Below are 27,687 nucleotides of genomic sequence, written 5' to 3'. Positions count from 1 at the left end.
TGGCTAAATTGTATAACTTTCCTGAAGGGACAGAGAATTAAAACCAACACACAAAGTTTTTGTATAATTAAACACAACATTGCCAAGATGTCAATACTCCCCAAATGAAAGTGCTAACTTGACGTGATTCCAATGACAATATCAGTGCATTTCATTTTGGAGATGAGGTAAAATGATTCTAAAACATACTAGAGAATACATGGGAGTCAACCAGAAAATTTCAGGTGATGCAGGATGGGACTAAACAGAACAGATATTTAAAACAGACTTTTAAAAGCTACAATCAATAGAATAGTGTGACTCTGACTCAGGAATAGGTAAACACTGAACCAAGAAAGTGGACATAAAGTCCAGGAATATACCTAAAATATATATAAACATTTAATGTATGATAAAAGTAATATTTTAAATTACTGCAACAAGAAGTATTCAATAAATGGTGCTAGTATAAGTAAATATTCAAATAACTTGGAGATGCTCTCTCCCTGGCCCCTTCTTGCTCCCTACCATTTATGTCTAAGCTATTCACAGAGACTTAAACCAGTAAACCAAACTAGGTCACTCCCCTATTGCAAACCTGCTATTGGCTTTCTGTCCATAACCTTTACCCTGGCCTTACCTCCCTGATCTCATACCAGACCATTCTCACCTGTGCTAACAAGCATGCTGCTGATTTAGGGCCTATGTTCCCCTAGATTTTCGCAAAGCTAGTTCCCTGCTGTTACTCTATTAAGGTCATCATCTCTTCAGCAAGGTCTTTGTATAGAATTTATCACTCCCTGATTTTTCTTATTTATTTGTGAGTAGCAGTGTCTGCCTCCTCCCATGAAAGAGCACGACTTTGCTGGACTTGTTGCCCTATGCCCACAGCATGTAGACAGTGCCCGACATATATATTGTTGTTGTTCATGATATGCTCTTAAGTGACAAAAACTGGTTACAAAATACTTTATGTAACCGTATCCCTTTTTGTTCTGAAAAAAGTTATGTTTGTGTATAGAAAAAAGTTGGGAAGGATATATATACATCAAAATGTTAGTAGTCAAAGTCTCTGGACTGTGAAGTTATACGTAATCTTTATTTATCATACTCATCAGCAGTTCATTATCTTAATTTGGCTATTAAAATAAGGGGAAAGGACTTCCCTGGTGGCACAGGGGTTAAGAATCCATCCACCTGCCAACAGAGGGGACGTGGGTTCGAGCCCTGCCTGGTCTGGGAAGATCCCACATGCCACGGAGCAACTAAGCCCGTGCGCCACAACTACTGAGCCTGCACTCTAGAGCCCACTAGCCACAACTACTGAAGCCCGTGAGCCTAGAGTTCGTGCTCTGCAACAAGAGAAGCCACCGCAATGAGAAACCCGCACACCGCAATGAAGAGTAGCCCGTGCTCTGCAAGAAGAGAAGCCACCGCAATGAGAAGCCCGCGCACCGCAACAAAGAGTAGCCACCGCTCACCACAACTAGAGAAAGCCTGCGCGCAGCAATAAAGACCTAATGCAGCCATAAACAAACAAACAAACAAATAAATAAATAAAAATTTTTAAAAAAGAGAGAGCGAGACAGAGATAGTAACCAATGACCACCCTTGCAACGACTGCCAGACACATTTTATCTACAAACCACTGACTATTCTTAGGACAAGGGATACAATCATTTCTTTCAATTCATTTATTCAACAATGTACACCTACTGTATGACAGCAATTTCTTTTAAAACTTGATTTTCTATTGCTCTTAAATTAACAGGTTGTCAAAATGATAATTTCTATAAGAAGGGACTTTCACTCAAAAGATCTGAAAGACCAATGCAGGTGAATACCAAATAGCCAGCAATATATTAATGCTTGAAAATGAATCAACTCACCTCCAATGACTCCGACACACAAGTAAAGTTCCTGCACAGTGTTACAGAAGGAAGCTGCGATCAAGCCACAGCCTGACAAGCAACCGCCAACAATCATGATTGGACGACTGCCATATTTATTCACCAGGATACTGCTGATAGGACCTAAGAGATAATCAAAAATTTAGTGGTACAGAGGCATTGATGGCACTCAATGACAAGTCCTTCCAAATAAGCAGATACAACAAAAGGCAATGGTAAGAATATTGTTATCTATAATTATTTCATAATCATAGGTATGTGTGCTGGAAAATAAAGATGCTAGAAGAATCATTAATTGTGTATCTTCTCTATCTTGAAATCTTGGATGGAATTTTACTAAAATATAGAAGACTCTAGTCTTTCCTTAATCTTTCTCTTATAAGGCATAATAGGCTGAAAGCCTTGGTAACAGACGTTCATAGGCTTCTTGATTTATCTAGGATATGATCAACACATATTTAGTAAGTTTGCTCTATATTAATTTTTGGGACAGGCAGACTGATGAGAGATTTTAAGAGTATTCTTTACACATCATCATAAGTGTAGTTTGTGTCATATTTTTTAAAAAGAAGAAAAAACAAAGGCAAAATACATAATTTTTTCCCCAAGTTCAGTAGTTTTGCAATTAGGACATCTAAATTTAAAACAAAACAAAACTGTTCCCATTTACACCTAGATATCTCAGGTATTAAATTGAATGGAATGTCTTCTAGGGTTAACCGGGTTCCGTGCCTATACTGCTGTTTTGTGACAGCAAAACTATGAAAAAATGTTTGTAGAAGATTAAGTCAGATAATGGTCAAAACATTCTCAGGTTTAACAACATAAACCAGATTAAATTTCCTCAGCTAAAGAGATGCATACCAAAAAATCAGTTTTTCTTTAACGTGAGAAAAGAAACCAAACAAAAGTGTAGTGTTATAAGGATCACAAATAAAAAGATTTTATGCATTTCATGTATCAGTTTTCAAATACAAAAAAATCAAATGGCCTCTCCTTACTTGCTACAAATAGGTATAAACTGTAATTCCCCTTTTCCAAAATTTTAAGTCTTAATTATGAGTCTTATCTAAAGCAAACAATGTTTTAAGAGCTGTAACACAACTCTTAGACTAACAATATTTGCTGATTACAAACGAATGACATTTGACATTCTCTGAATTTCATTTATTTATAATACTTACGTCCCTACTTCATGGCTCTGGACTTTGGAGATGACAACTTTGTTTACATGACACCATAACATGTCTGCCTTGTTAAGGCAGATGACTGCAAATAAGAAAGGGTCACTGCAATGCATCAGTAGGGAAGGGGACACAAGAAGAACTAATATTTGAACTTGCAGCTAGTGAGAACCAAGTTTCGAATCCAGCCCATTTTCTCCCCATTACATATGTATTTTTGGAACTACAATTCCAAAGTTATAAAGCAGAAGATATACAAATCAAGTTTTTCTTCTATTAGCACAGTAAATTCTGACTTTATTCTGTTTATTCTATACTTACCTCCCTAGAAGATAGTAAGTCTATTTTTAAAAACAGACACAGAATGCACATATTCAGAATATACTACTGATCATATGTTGACATTTTATTTCCATAAACACTTATGAAAAATTCTGCATTACTCATATTTCAATGCTACTAATATTCAGAGTTGCAGTATGGTGCACTATGATTAAAAGGACAGGCTCTGGCCCCAGGGAACCCAATTTCAAATTATGGTATGTATATTCAAAATGTGGTATGTATATATGTATACATATGTATAATAAACACGCAAGAAGGAATGAAAGCTTTTGATATCCTAGTATTTTGGAGGACCAATTCTCTCTAAGGGGCTGGGTCAAGAAATGGCTGCGGGAGAGACTTCAGGCTCAACCAAGGATGTGTATAAACAAGTTCTCATCGAACTTCTAAGTCACTTCATGAAAATATTAGGCCACAGCTGCTTTGGAAATAATTTGAATTTACAGCTTGTGTATGATGAAAGAATTAAATATTGAAAGAATATTCATGAAATATGTCCATATAAATTAGTCATTAAACAGATTTTTGTATAGTCAGAATTACAAAGATAAAAAAATGCTGCCACACTGTTGACTCTGTGAAGTAGAGGTTAATGCTGTAAGGTTTGCAGTATTTTAAGTTCTAAACTAGGAATGTTACGATGACATTACTGTGGAACTGAAAATATGTGAATTTATACTTTCATTTTTTAAAATTAATTTTTATTGGAGTATAGTTGCTTTACAATACTGTACAGCAAAACGAATCAGCTATATGTATACATATATCCCCTCTTTTTTGGATTTCCTTCCCATTTAGGTCATCACAGAGCACCGAGTAGAGTGAGTTCCCTGTGCCATACAGTAGGTTCTCATTAGTTATCTATTTTATACATAGTTTCAATAGTGTATATGTGTCAATCCCAATCTCCCAATTCCTCCCACCCCCCCCATACTTTTCTTTCATGTTAAAAAAAGGAAAAACTCAAACAAAAACCAAGAGTAAGTAACTAAGATCTTCTCCTTTAAAAATATACTTTAACAAGTATCAGTATGTATCTGTGAACCAAAGCACATGGAGGGAGGGAGGGAGGGAGGGAGGGAAGAAGGAAGGAAGGAAGGAAGGAAGAAGGAAGGAAGGGAGGAAGGGAGGGAGGGAGGGAGGGAGGAAGGAAAACTGAACCCTAAACCACTCACAACTCAAAACATATTAGTGTTGAGGGTGTGGCAGAAATGTACAAGTTAAAGAATTAAGGCAGTTTTAAATATAATTCTTATGGGGTCATACCACCTAGGAGCCAAACAAAACAAAATAACCCATTTAGTAAAAATTATGCCACAAGCCTCTTGATATGCAATTTATCTTTCAGAGTTATTTCAGGAAGAATGGCCCCAATTGGCTATCATTAAAAATAGAGAGGGGTACAGTTTGTAGGCCTATTATAACACAAATTCAGAGAAACGTGCTAGTTATCTCTGGGTGAGGACAAAGAAGGAACTGTTTTCCCAAAAGAAAGTGTCATGTGCAATTAGCACAACTGACATCACTTACTTCTGATGCAAAACGCAAGCGGCTCTCAAGCTCTTGCTCTTAGAATTGCAACATGTGAACCTCTTGTTTGTAATCAGTGAACCTCTTGTTTGTAATCAGCTTAAAGATACACTGAGCACCTGGAGTACCTCTGGATAATATTTACGCCAATTTCTTCAAGCCATCAGTCAAAACCTGATTAGAAATCCTGGCAGATCAAGTTCAGAGCCTCCAAAATTGTTGGTCCAAAATCCCTTTTGATTTCTCTGGGCTCATGAAAAAAAAGTAAGTACTATAAGTTAGCACTTACGTTCTTTTAAAAAGTACTTAATTTTACAATAGACAAAACAGGCATATGTTCAAAATTTAAAAGGCACAAAAAACTTACCCGTTTTTCTGTGCAATGAGATTAAGTACTGAACTAATTTACGGACTTCAAATACTTATTCCTGTTTCATGAGATTACATTATTGTCTCAAGAGGATTACAAACTTCCCAAGGGCAGGGATCAAGATCAGTGTTCTCTGTCACTCACACCTAGCCTAGTGAGGACTATGTGCATAGGGCTTAGTAAATATCGGTTGAATCTGCCACCAGATTAGAAGCCTAAGCTAAGGTTTTACAGTTGAAATGCAGAATCTTTATATTGGGCTATTAAAGAGCTCATGTGAAAATAATCTGAGGCACTAAATTATGATTAAAAAAGTGAAAGCTTGGCTAAATAAGCAACATGAAACCCTGTCAATCCCAAAAAATAAATACACCTAACTTTCGAATCTCTGCTAACTAAGCAACTACATATTTTATTATTATGGGAGGTTTTGACTTTTACATGTTAAATTGTGTTTTGATGTTCCAAGGCAAACAAACAAACCCACAGTATTTTAAATGATATTAAGGTAAGCAACTTACTCTCCACATTTTCTTCACAACATGTCAAAGAAAACAGAAAGGGAAAAAATGATAAAACTTAAGTTTAAGATGAAGCTGAAATGCTTTAGGACTAATTACATCACAAAGAACAAAACAAGGAGGATTTTATCCAGTTCTTTAATTCTAACACTATGAAAAGATTTTACCTGAGACTTTGTGCTATTCAGGTTAGCCCGATTTACTTTAATTCTCCCAACATCAATTTAAAAAAAATCTTTATTTACATTTATACCTCAAGAGTCTAGCAGAGAGCAATAAGAAAAATAAGTTGTGCACATGTCATTTTTCTGAGAGTTTTAAAAAAATTTTTTCCCTCTGAGAGCTTTTTTAAGTTCAATGATACCGAATTGGAACAAATCCTCACAATTTCTTATTTCTGTTTCAGAATACTATAGTGCAACAAACAAAGCAAGAGTTGTCATTGTTAACAAGAATAAAAAATGTGACTCTAAACATAAAGCTTTGAGAAATACCATTTCAAAACACCTCACCGAATAAAACATTTTTTTAAAGTTACCTAAATAGAGCATCTGGTTGCTTAATGAAAATTAAAACAGCAGGCCTTAGTGGGTACTTACCTCCACCATACATGACAGCCAACATGATGGAAGATATCCATGACACTTCACTGGTGGTGGCATTGAATATACCTTCAATTTCTTTGAAGAACACAGTAATAGATTTGGGAAACGCATAGGAGAAGCCGATGGAAATGAAAGCTCCAACTACCACTGCCCATCCCCAGCCTCCATCTGGGGGGGTGTATCCAACTGGACCTCCAACTGCCGGTGGCATTTTTGGTGTAGATAAATCCCAAAATGCAGTTCAAATCCAAATATCTAAACGATACAAAATTTAAATAAAATGTCAGCAATAAAGCACTCCCACCTAGCATTCCAACAACAAAGCACCCTTTACACCTAGCTCTCAAGTAACTGAACTATTTTTCAACATTACTTGGCCAATATACATTACCTTCTAAGGACGTTATCAGAAAAAGAGACTTTAGAGCCACGATATTGTCCACATTTTTTAGTAGCTTAAAGGAAAACAGCTCCTCACCATTTAAGAAACCATAACTGAAACAAATCCTTTTCAATAAATGTAGCCTTTGTATTTCAAATAAGCCTTCTTGTCTTAGCAGTTAATATAATTCCTCAAATTACTAATAACTAAATAAGTAAACAAATGTCTTATTTGACTATCTGCTTGCAAAATTCACATAACACATACCCTACAAAAGTTTCAGGTTTTAATACAGGCTTTATAAGTTTTTCCCTTTTCCCATGTGTTCTTCAATACTGACTTTCTCTTACTAATATGCTGACTTAAAAGTAATAGGAAGTAGGTACCTGACTCACTAGATATGTAGCAATTTGCAAACTAAAGGATCATTCTGAACACATAAGAATTTCATTTAATGACCTGGAAAATTATTTCAGAAAAGTTTCCTTTTATCTAACTTCCTTGGTTAAACTCCTAAACAACGAAACTAATACAGTACAGTTAAACTCACAAGTTGAACTATAATGTCAAAAGATGGTAGTTTCAAATCAAAGATTATCCCGTTTTCTTGAAGCCACCTAGTACTAATGAATAGCAGGGTTAGAAAATGAAACTTCCTGTTAGATTATGAATAGGGAGAAGATGGGAGTGTTTGTTTGATAGTAGGCTTACCTATTTTCTCATGAAGGTCTCCTTTAATTTATTTAAAGCCAACTTCCACCCTATACTATAACTCATCCTACAACAGTATGTTAGCATGTCCATTTCAAATTATCTCCACTCAGACTGTATTATACAATAAATAAATACAGGTCACAGATGACAAACTCACTCTTGGCTACAGCATTCTTCAGTCTAAAACACAAATCCTAACTTCATAGTGCAGGAGTAGTGTACAAGTCATCTCCTAAATACTGTTCCTTCCAATCCATCTGAACACTTCAAATATGACTTAAGACAATGGACGTTCTAGGGGTAGGAAGAAGACAGTCCCAAAGGGAAGTTTCCCTAAAGGCAAGGATATAGGTTTCATCGCTTCTACTCAACATTGTACTAAAGGTTCTAGTCAGTTTGTGCAGGCAAGAAAAAGAAATAAAAGGCATAAAGACTAGAAAGGAAGAAGTAAAGCTGTCTTCATTCACAGAAGACATAATTGTCTATGTAGGTAATTCTAAGGAATATACAAAAAAAGGTACTAGAACTAAAAATGAACTTAACTAGATCTCAGGATACAAGACCAATAAATAGAAATCAACTCTATAAGCCAGCAAAGAACAATCAGAATTTGAAATAAAAAAAAAAAACGAACAAAACATTTACAACAGGACCAAAAAACTGGATAAATCTGATAAACTATATATAAGATGTGTACACTGAAAACTACAAAATATTACTGAGAAATTAAACAACTAAATAGATAACCCACCCCTACGATATGAAAAATCAAAATTTAGGCAAAGATTTCTGAAGGCACATGGCAACATTTTACTTAAAAAGTTTATAAATTGGGGCTTCCCTGGTGGCACAGTGGTTAAGAATCCACCTGCCAATGCAGGGGACACGGGCTTGAGCCCAGGTCCTGGAAGATCCCGCATGCCGCAGAGCAACTAAGCCCGTGCACCACAGCTACTGAGCCTGCGCTCTAGAGCGTGTGCGCCACAACTACTGAAGCCCGCCTGCCTAGAGCCCGTGCTCCGCAACAAGAGAAGCCACCACAATGAGAAGCCCGCGCACTGCAATGAAGAGTAGCCCCCGCCAGCCGCAACTAGAGAACGCCTGCATGCAGCAACAAAGACCCAACACAGCCACACACACACAAAAAGTTTATAAATTGAATTTCAAGCTACAGATTGGGAGAAAATATATACAAATCATATATCCAAGAAAAGACATGTCCAGAATATGAAAAGAACTTTTATGGCTTAATAGCAAAAAGACAAACAACACAATTAAAAAATGTGCAAAAGATCTGAAAAGATACTTTACCTAAGAAGTACATGAAAAAATGCTAAAAATTGTTATTCGTTTGTGAAATATAAATTAAAATCCTAATAGAGATACTAATATATCTCTACTAAAATGACCAAATTTCAGACTGATAATACCAAGACTAGGTAAGGATATGAAGCAAACGGAACTCCTATATTGCTGGTGGTAAATCAAAATGATACAGCCAAGTTGGAAAACATTTTGGCAGCTCCTTATGAAGTTAAATATACATTTAACATGTGACCCAGTCATTTCTAGGTATCATCCAAGAGAAATGAAAATATAGATCTTCACAAAGACGTATATGAGAATTCTCTAGTAGCTTTATTCATAATGGCCCAAACTGAAAACCCAAATGTCCATAAACTAGGGAATGGATAAACAAATCATGGTCTAGCCATACAATGGAACATTACTCAGCAATAAAAAGGAACCAAATACCAACACATGCAAGAACATGGATAAATCACAAATGCATTATGTTAAGTGAAAAAAAGCTAGACATGAGCCTACATTAAGTTCTAGGAAAGGCAAAATTATAGTACTAGAAAACAGATCGGGGGTTGGAGAGAGGAGGCTGATTCCAAAGGGGTTTCAAGAGAACTTGATTTTGGTCATGGAAATGCTCTATTATTATGGTTGTGGCAGTAATTATTCATCAAATTGTACATCTTAAATTAGCACATTTTATTGTATGTGAATCATACCTCAATACAGCTGATCAAAACAAAAAATATAATCAAGGACAGTGGCAAGGAGGATAAACTCTGGTGGCACAGGGAGATAATACAGAAGGAAAAGAAGATGGCAGGCAAATTCCTCTGTCTTGCCTATCTGGATGGTTAAAAGAAAGAATAGGAAAAGGAAGAGGACAAAGAAGAGGAGAGAAGACTCTCTTCTGAGAATTCACAACTACGGGCCTGTGTGAGCTTATGCTTGGCATGGGAACATCTGTGGGAAACCTCCATTGTTCTTCCAGAGATATATTATGTTTGATTTTGCTAGCAAAGATTTCCCACAGACAAAGCTCTGCCAAGTATAAGCTGACAATCTAAATTTTCAAAACACACCAAGAATCAATTAACCATGAGTGAAGTAAAAGCAATCCAACGCAGCCAGAACTATAGACATTGGATACGGATACTTAAAATGATTAAAAGCATGAAATAATGCATTAAAAGAAAACACACACACACATACAAAATACTATAAAAAGACTAGTTAATTTGAAACAGAACTTCTGGAAATGAAAAGTATATTCAACAAAATTAATAGGTTAACCAGCAGACTGAACACAGCTGGGAAGAAACACAATGAACTGGAGGATGGGGTTGAAGAAAATAAAATTCAGGGAGACCTTTATTCTGAAGCTATGAGAAAGGTTTAGAAACATGGAGTTTAGAATGGGAGGATCTGGCAAACATCTAATGGGACTTTGGAAGAAGGGAATAGAGAAAGTAGGGAAGAGACAATTTTCAAGAGTTAATGGCTAAGTATATTCCAGACTTCATGAATAACATGAACCTACAGTTTAAGGAAATCTAACAAGCCAGAGAAAAATCTTAAAAAAACACTATTGAGAAAACACAGATTATAAAACTAACAGATAATCACACTGACAAAACAGAATTCCCATCAATTTTGAAAAACTCTCAGCCACCATATATTCAAATATTGCTTCTTCACCATTCCCTCTTTCCACTCCTCTGAGACTCCAACTGGATGTGGGTTGTCCAGATGGAATAAGGTCCTGCCTCTTCCAATATTTCTGCTTAAGCCCTGTCACGAGACTCTTTCTCTCTGGGACTATGTATTCTGGAATGTTCCCTTCTTTGGGGGCCCCAGAGATTTTTACAGCCTGTGGCAGTGAACCACAGTAAGAACTGGGATAAATGAGAGCTACACTTTCCTTGTGTAGTGGATCTAAGGGCTTTTGGATAAAGCAAATTAGAAAAGGAGAAGCAGAAGATCTCAGGCCTCTATTCTCAGGAGAGATGATTTTTAGTTAAGGGTATCTGAATCTGAGAATCTGGCAAATAATTCCATTAAAAATATAACCCAGTTGAAAGAGTAAAGACCTCATCCTAGGGCATTTCACTTACCTATGATTCAGGTGGGACAAAAATATTTACATGTTGAAGCTTCCTTAAATTTCTACTGGAATGAATATAAATAAAAGCTGTTTAACAGCTCAGTTCTGCTGAAGGGAACAGTCTGGATTCTAAAATTATGTTAAACAGAACGGCTCCGGGCATTAATTTTGAGTTTTTCCTTCATCTAATTATGAAAAAAGAGAAAAGCACTTGAAATTTTTCAATCAAAGAACCACTAAAAGGATTACTTTGCCTCAGAATGTTTGCACACACAGAGAGAGACACCCACACACAGACGGTAGAGCTGCTTAACACATCAAGCTCTGACTCCAACGGCTAATACGTGCTGGACGTGATTAAACTTCGAGCTTCGCTGCCAGCTATGATTTGTCCCAGTTAGTTACAGCAGTTACAATTTTTAGTCTCTAAAACTTGCCTTATCAAGTTAACAATACCCTATTCCATAGTATAAAACTTAAGATTTAAAACTTCAAGAAGCTTTAAAAAGATTCATTAGGAAATAAGAAGTATAAGAAGAGTATCCAATTTCAAAAGAACACTTCAAAAAACCAGACGTGGATTCAACACAGTTCTGCCACCATCCAACAAATGGCTGTCCTTCCTAACTTAAAAATTCTGATGGTACCTAACAGAAAGTGTGTAATATCATTATCTATACACACTATTTTCTTTCAAACTGACCAAATCTCAGCTATAAACAAAAGGGCTCATTCAGAAAGTAAATTTATGTGAGCAGGCCCTCTGGCGCAGTATTCAGAGCCCCATTGAGAAGAAGGAATACTCAAGTCCAGAGGCTAAAAGAGATTAAAGTTTAATATTTTAAACCTTACAATGTGCACAGTAGCCTTCCTATTAGCTTAGCTATTATTTTATGACTCTCTAGTATTTGCCTGAAAGCGACAGGAAGATTTTTTTAAAAAGTGATAGGGTATATATGTCAATGCTACTCTCTTAGTCCCAGCTTCCCCTTCCCCCACTGTGTCCTCAAGTCCGTTCTCTACGTCTGCGTCTTTATTCCTGTCCTGCCACTAGGTTCATCAGTACCGTTTTTTTAGATTCCATATATGTGCGTTAGCATATGGTATTTGTTTTTCTCTTTCTGACTTACTTCACTCTGTATGACAGACTCTAAGTCCATCCACCTCATTACAAATAAGTCAATTTTGTTCCTTTTTTTTTTTTTTAAATTTTATTTATTTATTTATTTATGGCTGTGTTGGATCTTCGCCTCTGTGCAAGGGCTTTCTCCAGTTGCGGCAAGTGGGGGCCACTCTTCATCACGGTGCGCGGGCCTCTCATTATCGCGGCCTCTCTTGTTGCGGAACACAGACTCCATACGCGCAGGCTCAGTAATTGTGGCTCACGGGCCTAGTCGCTCTGCGCATGTGGGATCTTCCCAGACCAGGGCTCGAACCCGTGTCCCCCGCATTGGCAGGCGGATTCTCAACCACTGCGCCACCAGGGAAGCCCAATTTTGTTCCTTTTTATGGCTGAGTAATATTCCATTGTATATATGTGCCACATCTTCTTTATCTATTCATCTGTCAATGGACACTTAGGTTGCTTCCATGTCCTGGCTATTGTAAATACTGCTGCAATGAACATTGTGGTATATGTATCTTTTTGAATTACGGTTTTCTCAGGGTATATATGCCCAGTAGTGGGATTGCTGGGTCATATGGTGGTTCTACTTTTAGTTTTTTAAGGAAGCTCCATACTGTTCTCCATAGTGGCTGTATCAATTTACATTCCCACCAACAGTGCAGGAGGGTTCCCTTTTCTCCACACCCTCTCCAGCATTTATTGTTTGTAGATTTTTTGATGATGGTCATTCTGACCGGTGTGAGATGATACCTCATTGTAGTTTTGATTTGCATTTCTCTAATGATTAGTGATGTTGAGCATCTTTTCATGTGTTTGTTGGCAATCTGTATGTCTACTTTGGAGAAATGTCTGTTTAGGTCTTCCGCCAATTTTTGGATTGGGTTGTTTGTTTTTTCATGTTGAGCTGCATGATCTGCTTGTATATTTTGGAGATTAATCCTTTGTCAGTTGCTTTGTTTGCAAATATTTTCTCCCATTCTGAGGGTTGTCTTTTTTATGGTTTCCTTTGCTGTGCAAAAGCTTTTAAGTTTCATTAGGTCCCATTTGTTTATTTTTGATTTTATTTCCAGTACTCTAGGAGGTGGGTCAAAAAGGATCTTGCTGTGATTTATGTCATAGTGCTGTGCCTATGTTTTCCTCTAAGAGTATTACAGTGTCTGGCCTTACATTTAGGTCTTTAATCCATTTTGAGTTTATTTCTGTGTATGGTGTTAGGGAGTGTTCTAATTTCATTCTTTTACATGTAGCTGTCCAGTTTTCCCAGCACCACTTGTTGAAGAGGCTGTCTTTTCTCCACTGTATATTCTTGCCTCCTTTGTCACTACCAAATGTAAAATAGATAGCTAGTGGGAAGCTGCTGCATAGCACAGGGAGATCAGCTTGGTGCTTTGTGACTTAGAGGGCTGGGACAGGGAGGGTGGGAGGGAGGCTCAAGAGGGAGGGGATATGGGGATATATTGTATACATATAGCTAATTCACTTTGTTGTACAGCAGAAACTAACACAACATTGTAAAGCAATTATACTCCAATAAAGATATTTTGAAAAAAAGAATTAAAGGAGGTACAGTGACTGTCAAAAGAAAAAAAGTGATAGGGTAAAGAACAATGGGAAACAATAAATAACCCTAACTTTTCTTAGCAATGATGGTGGTGACAAGAACCACCTTCTAGATTTTCTGGTTTCTCTCCTTTTCTCATAACTCTCAGGAATTGTGCAAGTAAACATCTGGAAAACCAAAGTTGAGCTCCCTACCCCTCATGCTCTGCCCCTACTCCAGAATAGTTAGAAAAGCCCCTGGAAATAGTATTCATTATGTTCTCTACACTTTTCTCTCTCCAGCAACATTTAAAACAAAGCCACTGTCATTTCCTAAAATGACAATGGCCAGTACGTGAACTTAAAAGCAGCAGAAAGCATCTAAAATCAATCATCTGAAAAGAATTTGTTACTAAGTGTAAACCAGTTTTAGGTTTCAAATTCACATGGAGGTACTTCCCTGGTGGCGCAGTGGTTAGGAATCCACCTGCCAACGCAGGGGACACAGGTTCGAGCCTTGGTCGGGGAATATCCCACATGCCGCGGAGCCACGAAGCCCGTGTGCCACAACTACTGAGCCTGCGCTCTAGAGCTCACGTGCCACAACTACTGAGCCCAGTGAGCCAAAATTTCTGAAGCCCGCGCACCTAGAGCCCATGCTCTGTAACAGAGAAGCCACCTGCAATGAGAAGCCTGCGCACCACAACGAAGAGTAGTCCCCAGTCGCCGCAACTAGAGAAAGCCCGAGCATAGCAACGAAGACCCAATGCAGCCAAAAATAAATAAATAAATTAAAAAAAAACTCACATGGACACATTCAAATCCAGAAAGGCTGATTTACTGAAGCTATTGGTGCTGAAGTAGCTAATTTACTGCTCTTTATAACTGGCCTTAGTCCAGCTTCATGGCTTTCAGAACCACTTGCCCCAAGGTAAATCACATGATTCAAGGTCTAGGATAACTCCTTCTTTTGCCTTCTTTTCCATTTTGAAATTGAATAAAATGAAGAAAACAAAAAACAAATTAAAAAAAAAAACCCACAAACAAGCAGAAGGTACTAATGAAAATGAGACAGGAGGGAAGGTGGCAGGGCACAACCTTTTTTTTTTTTTTTTTTTTGCTGTAAGATCTAAGTTTCCTGACCAAGGATGAAACCTGGGTACTAGCAGTGAAAGCCCCGAGTCCTAACCACTGGACCACCAGGGAATTCCCAGGGCACAACTTTTAAAAGAATGTCATAGCCATTCAGGACAAAAACTGATTAGGCCCAAGATGGCAGAAGATTCAACTTCCAGTGGACCTGGAGCATCATTATACGCTCACTGTAACACATTAGCACATGCTACGTGACACACCCACATGCACCATGACAGTTCCGAGGCCGACCATAAAAGGCCAAAAAATGGGCAGTGGCCCAATTCCTGGAAATCCCTGCCCCTTCCCACCCAAATAATTGGAATAATCCTCCCACTGGTTAGCCTATGACATTACCCAGCCCATAAAAACTAACAACCCCATAACCCAGTGCTGCTCTCACCTTCTGAGATGGCCCACACTCTGTGGAGCGTGTTGTAGAGTGTGTATCTCCCAGGGCTGCTCTTGCCTTTTGAGATGGACCACATTCTGTCTATGGAATGTGTGTCTCCCAGGGCTTCTCACCTTCTGAGATGGCCAACACTCTGTCTACGGAATGTGTATCTCCTTAAATAAACCTGCTTTCCCACTTAGTTCTGGAGCAGAGCCTCTTGCCTGCCTGCTTGTGTCCTTCCAAGCGTTCTATATTTAATAAATCTACTTCTTGCCTATCGCTTTGCCTCTCGCTGAATTCCTTCTGCACTGAGACATAAAGAACCTCAGCTTCATTAAGTCCTGGGACCAGGTGTGTGGTTTCAGCTGAGAGACTGTGGATTTGAGTACTCTCCTGAGCCAGGGCTTGTGGGTTCAAGTCCCAGCTGAGAGGTACGATCGGGTTCGAGTCCCAATCTGAGGTGTGTAGTTTAAAAGGAGAAATATAACTACTCTAACTGGTTAGGCAAACACTCGGCAGTTTTAAAATGCATTATTCTGATCAAATGGCATATGAAGAACTTAAAAAAAAAAAATGTAAACTTGATTTTGTAAACTTCCAACAGTTTGAATCTCCCTTATCATTCAGGGTAAATCCAACCAACATTACAAGAAATTATACATACTACCCTTGAAGAGAGATGAACTATTTGCTAAATACTCTATGGATGTACCATACTTTAAAAAAAAAGAAAAAAAATCACCTATTGTTGCACATATGGGTTATTACTTTTTTTTCTTCTATAAAAACTACCATGGTGGGACTTCCTTGGCAGTCCAGTGGTTCAGACTTTGCCTTCCAATGCGGGGGGGTGTGGGTTCAATCCCTGGTCAGGGAGCTAAGATCCCACATGCCTCGCGGTCAAAAACCAAAACATAAAACGGAAGCAATATTGTAAGAAATTCAATAAAGACTTTAAAAATGGTCCACATCAAAAAAACAAAAAAAAAGCTACTGCAGTGAACTAGAAATTTAGGACAGATTTTTAGATATGGAATTTCTGCAAAATTGAAAGGCTTTTGATTCATATTATAAAAAATAAAAAGAGCCTACTTTTCTTCTTTCATTGTATTTTGTGGCAAAAACACTTTAAACTAAGACTCATACCAATATTCAGAACTCTGAGAACAGTGTATGTCAACAATGGTAAGGTTTATTTTAAGACACAATAACATTACATTTTTTTCTACATTAAAAAAGCAGCTAATACTCCAATATAACAAGTCTGTGGATTATTTAGGGCTGAGCATTAATGAAAATCCTTGGGTAAAAGGTGGACACCTAGTCAAAGAAGTGGCAAATTCATTTTTACTTTTCACCACAAATCCCTAACTTCCAGGGCACTATCCCACCTCAATCTGTGTGGTTAGGCACTTAGGCTACCCTCAAAGTCACACAACAGAGAAGCTAAAGTACTGTACATCTATAATACATTTTAGGAAATAGCAGCATAATTAACTAAAACAAAAACCTTGAGATCAAGTTAAAGTGCTCTTTAATACTGGGGCTTGCATATGGGGATAAAGAGGCAAATGAAGATGTCCAGAGATTAGAAAATAACTTCTATGGGGGAATTCCCTGGTGGTCCAGTGGTTAGGACTAGGTGCTTTCACTTCCGTGGCCCGGGGTTCAATCCCTGGTCGGGGAACTAAGATCCCACAAGCCATGCTGTGCGGCCTAAACAGACAAACAAACAAAGTTGTCTGCTCATTAAAAAAAAAAGAAAATAACTTCTATGGATATTTCAAAGCTTTTTTTTAAAATTGGAGTATAGTTGCTTTATCAAAGCTTTAAGACAAGTTAGTAGAACCAATTCTTTATTACATCAGACACAACTGTATACTTACAAGAGGCACCAATGCTTTAGGATACCTTAGTGTTAAAGATCAATTCAGAAACTAACAAAAGCAAAAACAGTATAATTTTCTTCCAAATCCACATATTGATGTGACACAAGCATTTAGTAATTTGCAAAAATGAAATTATTTTTTCATTAACTAACAATACCATAATTATAAATTTATCTAATGCTAAGATTCTGTTCCAGCCCACCAATATCACTATTGTTTTTCTGAATATACCTTGCCACATGGAATTAATCCCTTCCATGACATTTTAACTCAATGCTTCTTGGGTAGCATTCCGAAAACTCTAAGATAATAAGTTGCATATTTGTTTCTTCCTTTGTAAGTAACTATTTCCCTAATTAGCTTAGGTGTGTGCTTTTAGATCATGAATTAAGGACAGAGGCCATTGTTTCAACAACAACAACAACAACAAGCTAGGAAATTCCCTGACAGTCCCTTGGCTAGGACCCCATGCTTTCACTGCAGTGGGCCGGGGTTCCATCCCTGGTCAGGGAACTATGATCCCACAAGCTGTGCGGGGAGGCCAAAAAAAAGTAACAACCAACTAACCCCTCCCCCATGACCAAATGTTAGGATTCAAAGAATCTGACTCTCCCAGTTTTTGAGAAGTGTGGAAAACCGTGAAACCAGAAAAAACCCTCCAGTGATGTTACGCTTTCTGAAACTCTAAGAAACACAGGCAGAAAGGTATTTTGTTTTGTTTTGTTTTAATAAAAGAAAAAAATTATGGAATACAACTTTTGGCACAGAACTTATCTGATCAGTCTCACTTTCTGAGTTATTACTACACCAGCAGATTTTGCCTTCTTTAATGCTTCATTTTTGCCTGATTCTAGCAGATTAAAAAACTAGCTATTGTCCATGTTGAGACCAAGTCCTGTTCCCTTTCACATGTTAATTTATTTCTTGCTTGGGCAAGAGTTTCCAAATGTAAAACCATTTCAAATTTATATAAAACATAAGAATGTGAGTAGTAGTGAATGAAGAAAGGGAAGTTGGAGGCTGTGTCCTCCAAAAGCAGGTTCTTCTTGGCAGAATTCCAGGCTATATTTTGGAATACCTGTATATGTTGTTTTCTACAGCAATGCAAATATATATTCAACAAATCAAGATCTAAGTGGGCCATTTCAATTAATATATGACCTACCATTTCAATTCATTAATACATGACCTACCCTCTTCCAAAATCTAAAGAAGAAATATAATAGGCTGAAATAAAATAGATGTGATGTCAAAACTGTGTCATTTATGTTACTTTGAATATAAATCAATACTTGAATATAATTGGTGGTATTTCTATTAGAATCTACTTCACTACCAGTATTCTGAAGCTTAATGGGGAGAATTACAATTCATTAAAAGACAACAAAGAAAGCTTTTCCTTTTCTTGCAAAAGGCTGAGTTGAACTCAGAAATAATTAACACTATACTTAGTTTCACATGAAAAACTTTTAAGTTTTGAAGACTAGAGGCAACATAGTAATATGCTGACATTTCATTTCAAAGCTTAATTCTCTTCCTAAAAGTTTCAAACCATATTTTAAAATATATATTTCTTCATCCCTTTCTAGTAATTTCTTATACACATAATTGTTTAATAAATATCCTTTGAATGAGCCTGAACTTCATTATTATGCTACCTTTGACCCTCATTATCTCAAAGAACTAAATTGTTTTGTTTTCTTGTTTGTTTTATTAGTAACAGACAAACCACAAAAGAGTAAGTATTAAAACTGAGTACTGTTTGTCTGGAATCAAAGCATTATCCACCATTCTCAAATGTTTACTTGCGAAGTGTTTTAAGAATAGAGACTAAAGATGTACCAAAAAGAAGTCCGCATTATTACCTCAAAATATACTGTAGTTAAACTTAAATAGCCTTTTTAATTGCCGACAATATAAGTCTGTGTTCTCGTTAAGATAATAATCAGTTCCTTTATTAGAAATACATAAGTTTCAGGGGCTTCCCTGGTGGTGCAGTGGTTGAGAATCAGCCTGCCAATGCAGGGGACACGGGTTCGAGCCCTGCTCCGGGAAGATCCCACATGCCGCGGAGCAAATAAGCCCCTGCGCCACTACTGAGCCTGCGCTCTAGAGCCTGCGAGCCACAACTACCGAAGCCCACACTCCTAGAGACCGTGCTCTGCAACAAGAGAAGCCACCGCAATGAGAAGCTCGCGCTCCGCAACGAAGAGTAGCCCCCGCTCGCCCCAACTAGAGAAAAAGCCCGCGCGCAGCAACGCAGCCATAAATAAATAAACAAATATATATATAAAATACGTAAGTTTCAAATGAATGTTTTACTTTCCTGGAAACAGGTAATTTGTTAAACCACTCCTCTTCCCTCTACTACATCAAGTAAGTAGTTCTCTAGGTAATACAGTAAATACAAATAACATCATTACACAATCACAATAGATAATAAGTGTAATAATAATAGTAAGTGTACTTCTAACCTACAGAGTAGGTATTTCAAACCTGAGATTCATCAACATCTTTAGGGGTTCCTCCAGTTGAGAAAAATAAAGGCCTGAATCTAATATAGTGAGCTGTTGAAGACAAGATTTGAAGCAATTTTAAGCACATTTGCTGAAGCACCCAAAAGAGGGCAAGAAAATCCCCCAAGTCAATGACGACACGCATTATCTTATTTAAGTTATGGCCCTTAAAATAGAACTCCTTTGGAAACAGTAATTTTAAACATATACTTCCTAAATACAAGGGAAAATTATTCTGCCTTAATTTGTGAAAATCATTTTACTCTCCCTTAGCATATACACAAGCATTTTGTTCCCTCTCATTTGTGAGGTCAGAATTTATGATTTAGTACATAAAAGTCAATGGCCAAAAAATTTACATAACTGTGACATCATGAGTTGTGGGCTGTGTTGCATCACAGGTTCTGGCTAATTTTACTCTCACATAGGAACAGAAGTACAGGAGTTAGGAGCAGCAGTTCTTAGCTTTTTTGGTGCCACAGATTCCTTTAGCAGTGTGATAAAACCTATGAAGCCTTTATCAGAATGTTTTTAAATGTATACAAAGGTATTATTGTCAAAACATTTAAAATTGGATATAATAATGTGATTTTTAAAGTAAGAAATTAGATAAGATCTAGCAGTGGGTCTAATAACCACAGTAATTTCGAAGTAGTGATGAATTTGAACAATTTCAAGATAGCTGCAGCCGCTGTATCATGATACGAAAATATGTGATTTCTATTGGTGACAAAGTCACAGGTACTGCCAATACTACTATGGTTTGCTGCTTGCATTCACAGTTGAAATAAATTCTAAATTTTACTTAGAGGTTAATGAAAAGATGTAATTTTTTTCCCCAACCAAGTTCACAGACTCCCTGAATTCCATCCAACATGGAGTATCAATCTGCAGATCCCAGGTTAAAACCTCTGATTGGGGAACAGAAGAGAAAGTTAATAAAGTAAAAACTTAGCTTTCGTTCTCAGAAGCTCAATAAGGCAATTCACAAAAGCTCTGTTAAGCTCTGTTATTATCCAAGATAGTTGAACACACCAGAACAGTATCATCAGGCCTTCACTCAATAATCTTCGGAAGATTTATATTAGAGCAAAATCACAGGGAAGAAATATTTTTCAACAAATAATCAAATATGCAGCTTACAATGCCTGTATATTTTGAGGAATTTCTCCTTTATATGAAGACTAAATCATTGTAATCAAGTCGGATTCAACATTATGAGTAGTTTTGATCAGCAATAAGGGAGTGTGGACAACCAAAGGAGCTGGATCCTACTGTTTCTGCATAAAAGGTCAGTAGCAGTCTTCAATGGCTTAGCCCATGCAGCCAGTCACACTGTCCTGGATGTGAACTCATGTAGTTATTGTGTATACTGTGACCCCAGGAAAGAAATCACCATTTCTATAAGATCATTATTGCTCTTTTAATCACTTGCCTGCAAGACACTATGGCTCAAACAGGTCACCTACACTAGTCTTCCTGCCATAAATCCATTATAAAATGGATCCTACAACCAAAAACAGAGAGGGAGAAAGAGGTGGGGGGAAGGAGAAGGGGAAGGGAAAGGGGAAGAGGGGGAAGAGGAGGAAGAGGAGGGAGAAGAGGGAGAGGAGAGAGAGGGAGAGGTAAAAGAAAAAAATTAGAGGAAAAAAGCATGGAGAAAAATTTGTCAGGGCAAACTAAAGAATGAGTAACATACAACTTAAAAGGCCACTGTACCAATCTAATAATGACAGCAGCCTAAATTAGGTAGCAGTAATAAGAATGAAAAAGGGGAGTAGAATGGGGTGGGAAGGAGTGGACACGAGACAACAAAGAGGAAAAGGGGCTGGCACTTAATTGCATTTGGTAGAGTGGGGGCCCACTGGAGAACTATTAAAATGACTCAGATTTTAAGTCTGGCTACCTGGAGTAGTCAATCCCTGTCCTCCAGGAATTTAAAATCTGTAATCTGGTTACAGCTAGAGATTTAGATTTGGTAGGGAGTGATTCTACCAGAAATTCCCTCAAAGCTATGGGAACAGATAAGCTCTTCAAGAAAGAACAAAGACCAAAAGAATCCCTACCAATTTAAGAACAGAAATTCTAAATATCCCAAATACTAAAAGCTATTCGAAACATTAACATCAAGTGCTAAAAAACAACCTAACAAAATATGTACTGGCTTTTTAAAGAGGATGTACCTTGATACATTTAAATACATTTCTCCAAAAAGAAAGTGTTGTGATCATATATGATATTGTATTAAAGCACACAAACTTTTAACTTGTCCTTCCTATTCCAACTACCTCTCTTTTATAGATGTATTCTAGCTAATCAATTATGAAGGAATGTTAGAATTAAAGGCACAATTAAATTATTGCCATTTGCAAACCACTAATGAAATAACAGAACTAGGCCATCAATATAGCAGAATGAGGGACAACCAAACATAATATGCCTCCTGATGGAAAAATACACACCACCACCTATGAATTATATTTGTCCTCTCCACCACACCATGCCTCCTCTCAGAAATCCAACATCAATCTAGCTACAAATTTACAGAAAATATGAGGGATAGGAGAACATGTTAAACTAGGACATGTTAAATCTATACCAGAGGGACATTCAACAAAATCCAGAATGAGGGAAACTGCAGAAAAAATAACCCGGTTCCATCAACAAATAACTTACGAGGAAAATAAGAGAGAAAAGGGGAACCTGTAGTTTAAAAGACATACCAACCAAATGTAATGTGTGACTTTATTTGGATCCCAAATCAAACAGACCACTTACTTTGAAACAATTTAGGAAAATTTGAATATTGCCTGGTTATTTGGTGATGTTAATGCTTAAAGGTGGGATAATGGTATTGTGGTTATGGTTTTTTAAGAGTCATATCTTCTAGAGATACACTGAAATATTTACAGATGAAATGCATATCTATGTTTTGCTTCACAATAATCCAGTAGGGGGCAGCAGGGAGTAAGTAGGAGTACAGATGAAACAGTAATGGCTCTTTGAAACTTCAATTGGGTTTGAAACTTTCCATAATGAATTATTTAGAAGGGAAAAAAATCACTATCAATAATAGCAAAAACACAAACAGGACAAAAATGGATTTGAGTCTTGTTTCCAACCCTTACAAATTGAACAGCCCTGGGCTAGTCACACAACCTCTTAATGTCCATATTGGTTAAATGGAGAAAAATAATAAACTCATTGGCTCAAGCTAGAAACCTGGGAGATATTTTTAACTTCTCTGGCTTCCCCAGTCTCCCACATCTGCTCTATCACTGACTCCTGTCTGTTCCCCTCTCTCTTCCATCTTCCCACTACTGTCCATCTTGTCCATCACTGTGGTCTCACAAAACTCCAACAGCCTCCCTCCAACCTATTCTCCACTTTGTATCCAGAGTGATATTCCTAAAATTCAAAATCTGATCATGCTATTCCCAGCCCCATTTAAAACCATTAAACTGCTTCATTTAGCTTCAAGACAGGAGCACTTCCTTAAGTTTTTTTTACCTAGTCCCTTCCCTATTTCCTTAAGATGACTAATAAGGCCTTTCATTATCTGATATTGTCTACCTCCATCTTTCCCCATTCTCTCTGCTCCCTCTTCATGCTTTAGCTTTGGTGAAATTCTTTACGTTTTTCTAATGTACCCTGTACTCTGACTGTAGCTTTAGTACATGTCTGTAATGTTCTTTACACTACCACTCCCTGGCCTAGCTAGCTCCTATTCATCCTTCAATTCTCGGGTTAAATAGCATTTCCTCGGAGAGGCCTACCTTTGCTTCTATACTAAATTGGGAGTTTTCTCACACCTACATAATACAGTATTTGTTCCCAAAGGAACCTGTACTTCCTCGATCATATACTCAATACTTGTTTGTAAAGAGTACTTGTTCTGGTAATTATACATATTATTAGTTTTCCAGTTACACCATAAACTCTGGGAGTGACAGGGCTAGAACCTGTTCATTGCTGAATCCTAGCTCTCTCTGAATCCTAGTGCCTGGCAGCCAATAATAAATCAAGTCGCATCTCCCTAGTCCTCTAACAAAATGAGATTGGCCATGTAGGCATTTACAGGGACCTAAATCCTGCATAGGAATGCATATCATGAAGTGGATGTAAAATATAGTGGGAATGAAGGACGTAAGAAGTTGGGAAGTTATTATTCAAAATAACTGTTTTTTGGCATGAGATAATTCATATCTATATTAGAGAACGCACAGGAGTGCTGAACTCACTAAATGGGAGTCAAAAGACACATAATCTCCACCCAACCATTAAAAAGTTTTCAGAACTAAGATGAGAAGTCACTTACCCTCTCCAACCTTAATTTACTAATCTATAAAATAAGGGAAACTGACTAGCTGGTCATTAACATCTTTTCCAGAGTTATATGCATTAATATTCAAAAGGTTAAAAATATGTAAACTATTGAAAACACTGATCAGTTGGTTCATCCTATGGTGGCATGATCCTTTTTCCTTTTTAATCTGTTTAGGTATGCTATAGCCTATCATGTTAAGCTTAACAACTAAACCTTTGAAACTATTCAGCTATAAAGATCTCAGGTAATGCTCCCCAGACCATTAACCTGCATTTTTAACAAGGATCACTGCAATCCAATGAAAGAACAGCATCTATCTAATCCCTGAATTACTGAAGTGCAACTTTTGTTTAATACTCACCCAATACCTGTTTTAAGGGCTAGATGTCTTAAATTCTTTATTATATCTATGGCAATTTGAAGGCAAAATTATACCCTACGGTATAAAACTCGGATTTATAGGTATATTTAGTGCCTAACTAAAAAACTACACTAAAATACATACTCTCTGCATCACCTCACTGGGCTGGTAGCTGACATCAAAACTGCTTATTAATGGCTAATTCCTACTTACACTCTTTCAAACTCTCACAATTCAGAGTTCACCCTATCACGACACTCCTCTAGTAACTATACCCACATTTGTTTTATCAGGGCACTGAAGTGTACACATTTTATTTCGAAACCAGAATAATTTTTGAAAAAAAAATTTCAAAACTAGTTGTGACAAATAAAGTAGCTTGTCAACATTTTACTGTTTTCAGTAGATGCCTAGTTTATAAGCAAACTGGAAACTCAACTAAAGTAGTAACGTTTGTTTTTTGGGGAGTAATGTTTGTTTTTTTGACTAAGATTAATTACAAACTAGTTTTGGCAACTAACTGCTTGTCGCACCAAATAAGTCATGACAAATAAATGAAATGTTAAAACGCACGTGGAAAAGATGTATTTGGAACAAAAAGGGTGCATCAGACCAAGTGTAACGCTATGCTTCAGATTCCTCCCGACAGGGCCGCCTTAAAGCCCCAGAGCGAGGGCGCTGCGGCGGACTTTCTGCAGCTACAGGTTGAATGACAAAGAGTTCCCGTCAGCACCACTCCGGGAGTCTGCCAGTTGCAACGTCCCCTCGTCAAAGTCCTCTCAGACACTGCAGTCACACCTTGGCTGCGGGGACTGCAGCTCCCTCAGGCCACTACCGCCAAGTCGCCAGGTGGGACAAGGATTGGCTGGCCGAGGAGGTTGGGGCGGGCCTGCCACGAGTCCAAAATAACTCCCGCCCCGAGTCCCTACCCCGGGAGAAAGCCGCCAGCAGTCTCGAGGCACCACGTGAATCGGCCCCACGTCGATCCTTTCCCAGATCAAAAGCATCTCCGGAGCAGCCTACTTAAGACTAGAGGGGAAGCGACTTCCCCAAGGTCACCGGCACCTCGACCCAACTCCTCGACCAGGCCGGTGGCCCGTACCTGACAACGGGGCTGCAGTTCTGCTGGGAGAAGCGCTGTCCCCAGCGCCTCAGGGTCTCCTTCACCAACGCTGCGCTCCGAGGCCACGTGGCTGCTGCGGCCAAGATGCCCCCGCCCGGCCGCTCCCCCCCTCCCCCGGAGACCAAGCTCTCCACTCCCCCGAGGCTCCCTCCGACCCAGCCGTGGAAGCAAGGGCACCGCGGGGTCCCGGCCGAGCGCGCCGCCGCCAGTTACCAACTAACCGTTATGCGCGGCTCGCGGCGCCGAGCGTGAACGTGACGCGGCAGCGCGGCTGGAGTCCCGCAGGGCCCAGGGTCCAGGTAGCGTCCTTCACCGGCTGCCTCGTCTGCTCGCCCGGGAACCCACGCGCCCGGGTAGTCACGTCGCAGCTCGCCAGCACTTTGTCGGGCAGGGACCGCGAGGCTGCCTTATAACTGGCCGGGGCCGGAGCATGCGCACAGGGGGCGGAGTCGGCCCTCCCGGCCGCCGCCCCCTCCCCCCTACACTTACACCCGAACCGCGACTCGCGCCTCCACAGCTCTCAGGCGCGCGCCCGCTCACTCTCTCGCGCGCGCTGGCGCCCCCTCCCCGCCACGTGACCGGCGGCCCGGCAAGACCCGAAAGCTGTGCCCCGCTCTGCAACGCCGACTGCGTTGCCGCACTGCTGTGAGGGACTCGCCCTTTCGGCCAGCCGTCGGAGGACCTCGGGGTGACCTCCTCGCATCTGGGACACCGACGTCGATCTCGCCCTCAGTCTCTGCCAGAGAAAAGGGGGAAACCTCTAAGGACGGATGGGGCGTGCCCCCCGGGGCCTGACTCAGGTGTGGGGGGAGATGGGCGCGCGGAAGAGCGGGGAAGTGACTGGAAGTGGGGGACTGGGCGGGGTTTGAGTGGACGCGGGTGCACCTCCGACCCGGGAAGAGGCCGAGGGCTAGAGGTTAAGAGCGTGGGCTGTGGGCTCGCTGCTTGAGTTCCGTGACCTCGGGGAAGTCGCTCAAACCCTCAGGGCCTGTTTCCTGCTCCCTAAAATGGCAACAGTAGTAGAAGAGACCTCAGAGGGCTTTTGGTGGCTTTGATGAGAGAATTTATGGAACCTTCTTCCTACAGAGCCTGGTCTGTAGCATTTGGTGGATGGTGGGTGTAAAGGCAGAAGTCGGGAGAGAAGAGCACGTCTGACGGTGGCGACACTGGTCCCAAGGGAGGGTCTGTGTGCCGGAAATATGAAGAAATGAGACTGCAGAGAGGCCAACTTTTTATGGACGCTGAGGATTTGGGACAAAATATAATTATAGCTCACAGTTCTGAAGGGCCGATTGTATTCTTAGCAGTTCACCTGAACTATCCTCACAACCCTATGGTGTTGTTGAAGTGATCAAATTAAATAATCATGGAGTGCTTTTGATGTCTCAGAGGTATTTCTTTTGAGAAATGCCAAGAATGTACGAATCAAGGCCCCTGCCTTACAAATTTTGGGGGAGGATGAGTCAGGTAGAAATCCACCAACATTGACAAGTACTTGGAGCCTGCCCTAACCCTGCCCTCCTCTCCTCCCCTCCCGCTCTCCTTACTTAATTCCCTCTACAACCCTGTGAGGTTGGCCTTCAGCTTTTTGTTTTGCAAGTGAGGAACCTAGATCGTGATGGAGTGGGGATTGAAGGATAAAATTTTGAACGCTTCCGTGTGCTTTCTTCCTCTGTCCCACTCTGCCTCTGTTTCACACAACAAAAAGCTTTCAGTAACAGCTCAGCACATTAGAAGACAGTATGGAATCTATAGCCAAGTACTGCTTATAAGCAATAATCGCTTTTTACCTTTGATAAATGCAGAGAAGGAAGGCTCTTCAGGTGTTTCGGGTGGTCAGGATTTAGAACAGCAGTGCTTCAGGACTGTTAGGGTAGTAGCAGCATTCAGGGTAGATGGTAGGAGAGTTGAATTAAGGAGACAAACTAGGACTGGTTCAGAGGTGAACTATCAGGACCTGAACAATGGAATGTAGTGGGAAGTAGTAGAATAAGATGATTCCCAGGAAACCTCAAAAGAAGGCTTATAGAGGAGCATAGTGTGGTAGATTCACGATATGGACCCAGGATCAGATCTGAATTCCAACTTTGATACTTGGCACTTAACTAACTAGCTCTTTGTCCCTAGGCAAATCATTTTACCTCTCTGAGCCTCCCTCATTCTCTGCTCTGTAAAACAAGGACAGTACCTTCCTCATAGAGTTGTTATAATAAAGTCAGTATTTACTTTAGTGTCTGGCATATAGTAAGCACTAAATAAATGTATAACCATGGAAAACCATGAAATTGAATCCTAAAGATTAACTGTAAAGGTCCCTCACTTGGTCCTAACA

General features: G+C 39.2%; 1 protein-coding gene and 1 long non-coding RNA gene across 2 annotated transcripts in view; one reads left to right on the top strand and one right to left on the bottom strand.

The window, feature by feature from the left end:
- SLC16A1 (solute carrier family 16 member 1) overlaps positions 1-25,753 on the bottom strand; it is a 33,402-nt gene extending 7,649 nt beyond the window's left edge. The window contains exons 1-3 of the mRNA XM_061186170.1: positions 25,577-25,753; positions 6,439-6,699; positions 1,869-2,012 (exon numbers count right to left, since the gene is read on the bottom strand). Of these exons, the coding sequence (XP_061042153.1) occupies positions 1,869-2,012; positions 6,439-6,655 (361 nt within the window). The 5' untranslated portion in view covers positions 6,656-6,699; positions 25,577-25,753. The remainder of the gene's footprint in view (positions 1-1,868; positions 2,013-6,438; positions 6,700-25,576) is intronic.
- Positions 25,754-25,838: 85 nt separating this feature from the next.
- On the top strand, positions 25,839-26,731 carry LOC133088294 (uncharacterized). Its single transcript, XR_009700510.1, has 2 exons — positions 25,839-26,155; positions 26,442-26,731. It is a non-coding gene; the product is annotated as an uncharacterized LOC133088294 (long non-coding RNA).
- The last annotated feature ends 956 nt before the right edge of the window (positions 26,732-27,687 follow it).

This window comes from Eubalaena glacialis, chromosome 3 (assembly GCF_028564815.1).
Source record: "Eubalaena glacialis isolate mEubGla1 chromosome 3, mEubGla1.1.hap2.+ XY, whole genome shotgun sequence".
NCBI lineage: Eukaryota > Metazoa > Chordata > Mammalia > Artiodactyla > Balaenidae > Eubalaena > Eubalaena glacialis.
Note: the sequence above shows the minus strand (reverse complement) of the source record. Positions and strands in the feature narration are given on the sequence as shown.